Source organism: Crocodylus porosus, unplaced genomic scaffold (genome assembly GCF_001723895.1).
Source record: "Crocodylus porosus isolate Cpor-Errol unplaced genomic scaffold, CroPor_comp1, whole genome shotgun sequence".
NCBI lineage: Eukaryota > Metazoa > Chordata > Crocodylia > Crocodylidae > Crocodylus > Crocodylus porosus.
This window is the reverse complement of record NW_017728949.1, coordinates 61,497,667-61,507,853: the sequence shown is the minus strand read 5'-3', so window position 1 is coordinate 61,507,853 and position 10,187 is coordinate 61,497,667. Positions and strand designations below refer to the sequence as shown.

The 10,187-nt window shown below is 43.4% G+C and overlaps 1 protein-coding gene across 7 annotated transcripts in view; it reads right to left on the bottom strand.

The window, feature by feature from the left end:
- KALRN (kalirin, RhoGEF kinase) overlaps positions 1-10,187 on the bottom strand; it is a 750,361-nt gene that overhangs the window by 65,698 nt on the left and 674,476 nt on the right. For 5 of the 7 annotated variants that reach the window (XM_019553787.1, XM_019553780.1, XM_019553782.1 and 2 more), the window contains 3 exons: positions 5,819-5,914; positions 3,929-4,059; positions 315-381 (listed from right to left, as the gene is read on the bottom strand). In XM_019553787.1, the coding sequence (XP_019409332.1) occupies positions 315-381; positions 3,929-4,059; positions 5,819-5,914 (294 nt within the window). The remainder of the gene's footprint in view (positions 1-314; positions 382-3,928; positions 4,060-5,818; positions 5,915-10,187) is intronic. The other 2 variants (XM_019553783.1, XM_019553784.1) reach the window with 1 other exon arrangement.

Here is a 10,187-nt window from a genome sequence, read left to right as displayed (position 1 = left end):
TTTCCTGCCAAGGCAGGGGGTCGGACTAGATGATCTACCTAGGTCCCTTCCGACTCTAGCTACTATGAAACTATGAAACTATGAAACCTACACCCCTGTAACCTAACATTTAGTAATAGTTGCACGTGGCATCAGCAGTTTCCAAAGTTATTAGCAGCAACCCCACAGCTTGGACTTAGGAAGCTGCATACCAGGCAAGACAGAAAAATGGTTTTAAACACACATTTTTAAATGGGTGCTCTCCAGCCCACTGTTGATTCTGATGGAAAATCACCATTTCATTCTAATGAGCTTGTAAGACCATTTCAACTCACCTCTACCACAGTTCCCAAATCTTTGACATAGTCTTTCTCAGTCTGTACCAGCTCATTTAAGACAAACCTAAATAAAATAAATAAGGTTTATAGTCAGGATTCTCAAAATATGTTTCCTCTTCTCCACCATACACCATATTTTTACTAGAAATTAACAAAAAAAAAATCCTCCATCCAGTTCACATGAAATGTTTCTCCCAGCTTTATGGTTCAATTGTTGCTGTTAGATGAAACAATCCAGTTCAGCATATTTCTTAGCTATGGCAGAGATGACATCTTGAATCTTCTTTACCGATTTTTTTTCTACACTGGATTACATGGAATTATATTCCCACCACATCCCTTGTACATCTACTCTTCATTTGCTACGTCCTGTATTTGCCATAGCAATCACCATAGAACATGTGCACAATCTGTGGCCTTGCCTCAAGTATGAAAAATTTTGCTGCCCAGAGTTTACAAACCCCTTCCTCTACTCGAATTTGCTCCAGACGACAGCGATTCAGTTTTATTTCTTGAGGTTCAACGTCAGGGCAGTGAATCCTATTTCTTTACTAAAGCAGTCAATTTGTTATGGTAAATAATGCAGATAAGAGTCCAAGGTATCCTTATTTCAAAGCTAGCTCTGGGTAGAACAGTTATCTAATGAACCTCCAATGTACACAAACAAGGCCAGGCTAAAAAACAATGTTAACTAAACTGATAAATCATATGATATTCTTTAGATGGACAATTTCAAGATTTACGCTTTGTCACAAACTCCCCCTGCTCAGTTACAGCAATACCAGTATTTGGCACTTTGTGAACTAAATTCCACCTGGGCCTCAACTCAATAATGCACTGATGGGGCTAACAAAACCGGGGGATGGCTTTCTTGCATGGGTTCACTTTCCATACATCCATCGAGTGTCCCACTTCAAGAGAAAGGGACAAAAGTTGACTATTACCAGAGCTCGAGTAAAGGTCCCTACAAGGAGGGCCTACTGTACAAAGACACACTGTTTTCACACTACTGCCACAGTGTGACAATAGTGTATATAAACACTCTCGTCCTTTGTTTGGCAGAACACACAGTACCCAAAGGTCCCCAGCGCGGAGATGTCATACAGCTTCCTGTTCATCTAAGAGCTAAACTTGCCCCCTTGGGCAGGAGCTATTGAGTGCCAGTGGAAATGCCGGCTGCTCTAGGAAACATCCTGCCAAGTTGCACGCGTGGGTGGTAGGCATGTGAGGCAAATCGCTGATCATGAGCCTCTGGGCAAGCACATGCTGCAGACTGTCTCCTGGCCCTACCCACCATGCTTTGCCAAAAGATGCGCTGACTCTTTCACGTACCAATGTGCCAGCAACAGTACCAGGCAGGACTCCTGAAAACTGGCTCTCGAAGAGAAAGGACCTTTCTGCTCTGTCCCCTCACCATGCAAGGCAGGGATTTTGTCTCCTGCATCCACAAGATCAAACAAGTCTGCGAATCACAAGAGCACTGAAAAGATGCTCTCTCCAGAAGTGCGGCGGCTACTCCATAACAAGGGCCAGGGCTCATTTCAGCAAGGCTTCACAACAAAAGTAAAAAGCATGACCTTTTACTTCTGCTTCAGGAAGTTAGTTTGGCACCTACACTGACTACTTTACTTTCAGGCACCTCATTTCGAGACCATCAAGGCTTTGTGCTCCATATATAGGAACAGAAAGTATGAGCATCTCTTGATATTTTTACATTCATTTCTTAACCATGTATGAAGACAAGTCCTTCTGCAATTCCTTTTAAAAAAACCACTATTTGAAAGGGGATGCTGCCAGAGAACAAGTTCCCTTGCCCGTTTTTCTGATACTGTAGATTAGGAAAAAAGGAAGAAGTCATTTACAAAAAAAGTACCTGTATTCCCAACAACAGCCTGTTACTGTATGTGCATTATTTTAATATAGACGTGCTTTCTTCTACTTGGGTGCAGGAGTGAATAAGGAAGAGGGAAGAAGGACAGCCTTCTCACTTCTAAACATACCTGACTACTCAATATTGGTGCATCATAATAACTCCTTACGTTTACTCATCGAACGGTATTCTCAAGGACTACTGCTTTATTCTGGCAGAAATACTGTAGCCAAGCCTGTTCCTAGAGCTGTTTCTCCCCTCAAAGACATTTGCACAAATTGAAAGGCACGCAGGCAATTATCACCTATGAATGCGTCTTTGCAAGGATTCACTTGCAATTTACTGGGAAATGAGGGTCATAGCTTGAGTTTGGATCTCAGTTCCCTAATATGGACATGGAATTAAACAAAGCTAGGAGCACCAGGCATGAAACACAGAAATAAAATAACTAAAGATGACAGGCTGCCTTGCTCTGAAAGCTACTAGCAGGTGTTACCAAACAGCCTAGAATTGAAGACATTATTTATACAAACAGTCATGAAATACATGTAGCTCACTGCTGCCAGAGCTCTTGAACTGCTGAAAGTTATGGTGTATTTATTAGCACTATGGCAAGCTCCGCGGTAGCAAAAGGCTAGAATTACAACCGGTAGCGGTCGACTGGTAACATATCAGTCAAACAGACACCGAAAGAGGTGTTTGCAGTTGCAGTGCAGAGATCCGAAGTGACAGAGATCCCAGTAAAGGACTTTTTCAGATGCGCAGGGCACTGCTCTTGTCTAACAGAACAATCTGCAAAAAAAATCACCCGTCTTGTTTAAGCACAACATCTGTCCTTTACCCAGTTGCTTCTCTGGCTTCCCAAGACAAAAACTCAAAGAGGCCTGTACCGACTTTCAGAGCCCCAGGCCATTTTACTCCTGCTTGCTTTCCTGTTCTCAGCTACTTCCTCTCCTTGGTTTCCTTCCCTTGCTTTCAGTCGTTCCCTAACTGGCTGATATTCCTCCAGGTCTCTACTAGGAGGTCTGTTTCCCATTCGGGTAATGCTGTTTTAAAAGATTCAGTAGAGTTGCAGTGCTCACATGCCCGGGGTGTTCATAAATCAGAGCAGCCACATGAGCTTTTGTTATAACCCTTGACATGCCTTCCAACCCTGGACGGTTATTGTGAGACAGAGGGGAAGCACACAAGCTGCAAGACATGCCTTAAAAATCAAGAGCACTTCGAGACAGGGGTAGCCTCCTTGTCATACTCTTTATATTGTAATATAAAACAGGCTTGTGTAAACCAACCCTCCTGCTACTCCTCTTTCATTAGCAAGTATAAGCGGCATTCCTAACTAAAGCTGAGTCTTTGTGGCCAAAATGTGACTTGTCACTCTTGCCCCAAAACCCAAGTGAAGACAAACTCCCCCATAGCTTTCATCTAAGGCAGACTGACCTTCCCTATCTTATATCCCCAGTCCATTGTTCATCTCAAGCAAAACCAACAGTCTCTACTAGATTTTTATAGCAAGGAAGCCCTCATGACTTTGTACTAAGGTAACAATCATGCTTTTAAAATAGTGAAGGCAAAATTAAGATCAAGAATCTCAAAGTGTTTTAAAACATCCTCATGTAAGAGTTTAAAAAAACCCAAAGTTGATACTAGCCCCTCTGCTATTGGTCCCATCTGTCATGCGCTGGGCTGTATCTTCTTTCTGGTAGTAATGTGAATCTGAGAAATAACAAAGACAACTTACATCCTGCCTCTCATTGCTTTGGCTTTTTGCTCCTCTTCAAGGTTTCTTGGGGGAGTGGAAAGCGTCATCCCTTCATTTAAGCAGCCAGTGGCATCTTTTAAGCTTCCGCGATAAGATCCTCCTTCTAGGGTCTAAAGGAAACCAGACAACCAGAAGCATTATGGAACAAGCATCGTCCTTGAACCCCAGTGCCAGAGTTATCCTCTGTTTCAAGTCAACTTGGCAATAGTGAAGAACAAAAAAACCTCAAATGAACTGGAATATTCAGTTATGCTTTCCTTTAGGTTTAACAAAAAAACCCCAAACCCTGAATGTTGTTATATTTTAAGCTGAGTGGGGGGAGCAATAAAACCCTCAGCATGATCATTGTAAGTGGACAAATTATTCACCCTTATGGAGAGACTGAAAAAGTTATTTTAACTATATTGAAAGAATTCAGAACAAAGTGAAAACTTTTGTTGCCCTTGAAAGTGTGAAAAAACTAAACTATACGTGCTTTATTGCAGATTATAATTGAGACTCCTTTCCGTAAAGCATCCAAGATTTCCCAAAAGTGGGTACATGGTTAGTTATATTTCCAGAGTAGGTATTTAAAAGTTGCTCTGAACCCCATGAAAAATAACTGAGGTTGCACTATGCAAGCATGTGTAGAATGGTTTGGGAATAAGGATTTTCTCAGAGCGGCTTTTAGTAGTGCTAGAAGGCAGAGTAGATTTGCACCTGATACACTAGCTCAGATATGTACAGCATGAGCTTTCATGAACCTGAGCTCCCTTCATCAGATGCTGTAGCAGTCTTTAAGGTGAAAATCTACCCTGCCTTCTGTTTGGCTTCAGACTAACACAGCTAATTACCTCTTTCTAGTAGTGCCAGTCACTTTTAAATTTGTCACCTCACTAAAATTGAGTCACAACAGGTCCACTTTGTTATCCACATGGTACAACCCTGTAGATATTTCCCTCAACTAGACAGCATCCTAGATCAGACTGAGCTTTAAGCCCAGTGGGATCACCTTACCAGGGAAAGATGCTTTCACTAATTCACAAGCATCCCAGCAGTCCTTTATTCTCCATATCCTTAAAACAAAGGCAAGGAAATGAACCTTCTCATGCTTGCCATGGAACTGCTTCGATTCCCCAACTTTTTCAATGAGCTTAAACCAAACAGTTGCCTGAATTTAGACATCCTGGAATGTCTATGTAAGGTTTATCAAGTAGACTAGCATTTTTAATCGTTTCAGGGAACAATTAAAAGGAAGCTAATTAAGAATTACAACCTTCTAGACCATAGGCAGCAGCCCCCCGCAAAAAGAAGATCAGGAATGACACCACAATCTAACACGTACGGTGAATCCTGCACCTGTTCATGGGGTTGATGTAGATGACCCTTGAGGTCCCTTCTGATCTTATATTTTCTATATCTAGGAGGTTAAGCTGTTTTCCTATTTAGGAGTGCTGTTTAAAGACCTGAGTCACAAGTGACAGATGCCTTGTGTAGCTAAGTTAAACTGTCGGCATGGGGGATTCTGATAAATATAGGTGGTTTTTTCTTAATACAATGCAAATGTGGAAGCTCATTCTGAAGAACGACTCCAATTCCAAAGTATATTTGAAACTCCACCATGCCAGGTAGCTCAAAAAAACACAATGCTTTGAAAATTTAAAAAAACTTGGAGACTTCTGGAGGTGGAGTCTGCATGACACCATCAACTGTATTTCACTCTTTGCTGACAGCTACTCAGTTGAGCTACAGTGGGTAAGAGTTAATAAGTATGTAGAAGGTAGAGGATGGAGAGCAAGGAAACAGAAGTCAAGGCAGACAGTGCTGTGTTCATGCTACAGAAGCAAGTTATGCCTATTCCACACACCGTTTCCAAGGCACTACACTTACCAGCTTACTTTTGACCAACTTTTCTATTGCACTGACAAGATCCGCAGCAGTTGGCACATCGGAGGAGCTCTGACGAGCAGCTAGCAAAGAGGAGGACTGCAAGACACCAGTTTGCAAAGGAAAAAGCAGGTTAGCAGGATGTGAAGGGACTAGGAAAAAGTGACCAAACCGGCCATCAGTGAGGTTACGTTTGGGAAAGAAGCAGGGAGAACGTGGCACACAGGTGAAAGCGTTAAATGATCACATGCAAGTCAGTCATCGCCAGACCAGAACTGGAACTGGCACGGCGGCTGGGGTCGAGCGCAGGGGTTCGAGTTAGTGGTTAGCGTGACACTGTTAAGTACAAGAGTGAGAGTTTGACAAAACAAGCATCTCTGCCCATCCTACATACAAGCCACATACTCCTCGTTCTTGTTTCCCCCCCTCTTCCAGGGACCTTTCTAGCCGAGAGGCAGGCAAGCACCCAAAAGCACCCAAGACTGAAAACCAACCCTTTCAAAAGTGAAGGGCAGTCATGAACCCTTCTCCCAGGCAAAGGGAATAGGCTTCTTGTCCAAAATGCTCCCACCCCTTGTTGAGATGGGGCATTTTCATTTGCAAGGTTTGCTCAGCTCCATGCTGAACAGTTGGTTTGCAACACTGTGACACGTTTTTATTTTAAGGTGAGGGGCACAGGGGACATCAGAGTCATGGCAGCACTTCCCTTCATGGTAGGGTTTGCAAATTTAGGTGCCAGGATTTCAGTAGACCAGTCTACATTCAGTTAGCAAAAATATAAGGGACATGCTCCAATTGTCGGGGTGAACATCAACAATTGAGCAAAAACAGTAGCTGTTCTAAGCTTTCGGCATCTTTGAACGCAGGGTCACATGATTGCCCAAACACGGCTCATAGGATTGCAAAGAGGCAACGACCATCGGAAAAAATGCAGCCTCACTTTGTAAAAGTCCACATGCCAGCTTTGTTACTCTTTCTTTAAAGCTGCATTGGTCTTTGGTCTCAGAAAGTCTCCTTTGAAAACAAATAAGAGGGACTAGGGTTTATATTTCTGGAAAATAGATACATATTAGCTCATCTGAAAAAAATATTATATATAATATAATATATTATATACATATACACATATAAATATACACATACATACACACACATATATAAATAATATATAATAATATTATATTATATTATATATACGGTTCTTGTCAGCTGAAGATGAGAAGTGCAAACTGAATCTTTGAGCCTCTTGGCAATTGGCTCCCTGCATGCTTTAATAGCAATGAGACTGCAAACAATTGCTTTAAAAAAAAATAGCTATTCCACTAGAATTATGAAAGGCTTTTTCATCTCTCAATCACTTAATAAAGGCTTACAGCTTTTGGACAAAGAAGGGCGTCTTCCTCAGGGAAGTCTCTACACAAGCACCAATGAATGAACACCGGAGATTAAGAAGTGTGGGTGAAGGAGTCCTGGAAGAAGTGACAGTGGAAATTGGGCAATTGGCCATCTCATTAAACAACCTACCATGCCAGTAAGAGCTGGCAGGTGAGGGCTGGCTGAGGCTGAATGCCACAGCGTCAGGACGAAGGTCAGGAGACTAATCCTCTCCAGTTTAGGGCAGTTCAGACTACGCGAACACATTGCCACTGCTTTTGCCCAAATGATGCATCTAATCAACAGCTTTAATTAAAAGCAGTTACACTTCATCAGATGGGCAATTTACCATTCAACACAGAAACCGATTTCAGAATGCAGCAATTTTTAATAAGAATTTAAAGGCCGGGATTGTGAAGCCGCCAGATGAGCGAGGGGCATCATCTGTAGCAAAAGTTAACCAACAAGTGTGGTCTTGAAGAGTGAAACTAGATGAATGCTTAGCCTGCAAATTTCAAAGTCAAGCACGTAAATAAAATGTAGGCCGGTTGTCAGGCGGTGCTAACCCCTTCTAACTCCGACTCCCTTTAACCAGAGTCAGTCAACCCCACTGAAGAGACAGCAGGACAGCAGTTCAAAGAACTAAACAGATTTTAGGCAGCTAAGTTGGAAAGCATTTCTTGCATTTCTATTGCTTGGCATCTTCCAAGCCCTGTATAGACATTTATAGAGTGCAGATGAAGTGAGAGCTGGAAGGGGGGAAAGCATTTGTGCCAGTACTGGAACTTTTCAAGTGGTTTTGCAAGCATCTCTCCCCCTTGAAGTCTTGATATAAAATCCAAGTTATTGTGCAAGCCTTCAAACTCCAAGTTAAAAAGTCCAATTAATCCTAGTGTATGTTTATAGGGACATAATAAATGCTGACAGAGTTCTCTGCCCCCCCATGTTGGGTAGATTATACAGCCCCATTACTTTAGTAAAAGTTTACCAGAGTCAGGCTGTTTCTTTCTACGACACCCCTGTGAGGCTGAGAAGTATTATTCCAACTTTACAGATGGAGACTGTAGGCAAAGAAACATTATGGGACAGATCCTGTTCCATCTCTTAAAAGTCCACGTCGAACTTCAACATCTAAGTCTGATCTACTCCACCCTGCTCCAGTTTCTGGGTTTGTCTTAAAAGGTCAAGAGTAAGGTGCGTTATAGAAGTAATGGTTTTCAGGGACTCAAGCAAGGTGGAACAACACCATTCCTAGACACCCGGATACCCTAGGACCCAGCCCTAGGTTCCTGGAAGTGTATGGAAGAGCAGGAGACTGGAACCAAGTTCTCCCAGTTTTCACATTTGTGTTTTAACCATTGGACATTAACCACTTCTTCACAAGAGGCTGGCTCTCAAGGTAGAGGAAATCTTTCCTGGCCGGCAAACTGCATAATGCTCGACGGAGTCAGAAATCCAAGGTCTCTAGGCCCCTTAAATCAAGCCAATTTTTTTGCAATTTCTCAGTGGGTCTAATAAAACGGTATAATTTCTGAACCAAGAGTTCTAGATTTTTGCATTTCTTTAAATCAAGATAAGCAGTGGAGAGAGGGAATGCTTGTTGCCAATGCAAATGGGGAATGAGCAAGGGGACTCATGCTCCAACCAGCCTGTTTCGAGCATTTGTTTCTGAGTTCAATGGCTGCAAGTTTGAATTCAAGCCCAGTGGAATATTTGCGAGGAGCCCAGGTAGGTCTCCCCCTGTCCAACCCTCCTCTCTGGGCTCAGAGAAGGGAATGGGATGTCAGAAGGCTTTGTAAAACTTAGCTACCTTCAGAAGGAAAAAAACCTGAACACCCAAAAACCCAAATGCAAAATATTTATCTTGGCAAAATACCCAAATTGCCTGCATGTCAGGCATCACAAGTGGAGACCAGGGACAGATTAAAGAAAAAACAATTTCTGAATGCTGCAGTGAACCAGACAGGGGCAAGGTACTATTACGCTTGGCAAGGAACTGCCGGTTCTTGGTTTCTCCAACCCCTCCTCTCTTCATCCAGCCAGATGATCTTAGAGATCAAGCGTGCAAGACTCCAGCAGCTGCCTTCAGCCCTTCCTGCCACCACGCTGCAACGATCCCCCCTGACAGGCTAGAAGAGCTTTCCCTGAAGCTACCTTTCGCATCCTGGATCTCTGCACTGGCTGGCAGGCAGGAAGATCCTTGCTGCTGCCCTGTAACCCGAGGCTCCCACCTTAACTCAACCCTTGGAGCAAGCAGCATTTTTGTGAGCGGGTTTCTTGCTGTCCCCTGTTCTTGCCTCTCTCCATACAGCAATTACAGTGAGAGCCCACGGGGACAGAAGTGCAAAGCAATATCAGAGCTGGCAAGGGAGATAAAGGAAACAGCTAATGCAATGATGGATTTGCACAAGTGTGTTAAACTCAGGAAAAAGAAAGACAGATCTGTAGATCAGATAGGCAACTAACAGCCAACACAACAAGCACCCGCAGGCTGCCTTCAGAAGCTGAAGTCTGTCCTTTCACTTCAACTCAAAAGCAATAAACTCTGAGCATCAGCCCTAAACACCATTACATGCAGGGAAAGAAAGGCCTGCAGATAAGTAACCATAAATTTAGAGCCCAGTTTCCAGATACAGGCACCTTAGGATTCTGGATTTGGGCGATTCATAGTTTCTAGGGTCGGAAGGGACCTGAGCAGATCATCTAGTCCGACCCCCTGCCGTGGCAGGAGAGAGTACTGGGGTCAAACGACCCCAGCAAGGTGTTCATCTAACCTCCTCTTACAGACCCCCAGGGTAGAAGCCTGCACCACTTCTCTTGGAAGTTGGTTCCAGACCCTAGCATCCCTGACCGTGAAGTCGCGCCTCCTGATATCTAACCTAAACCTACCCTCTGTCAGCTTGTCACCGTTATTCCTGGTCACTCCTGGTGGTGCTTGGGGGAGCAGGGACTCCCCCAGTGCCTGCTGGTCCCCCCTGACTAGTTTGTAACAGGCCAC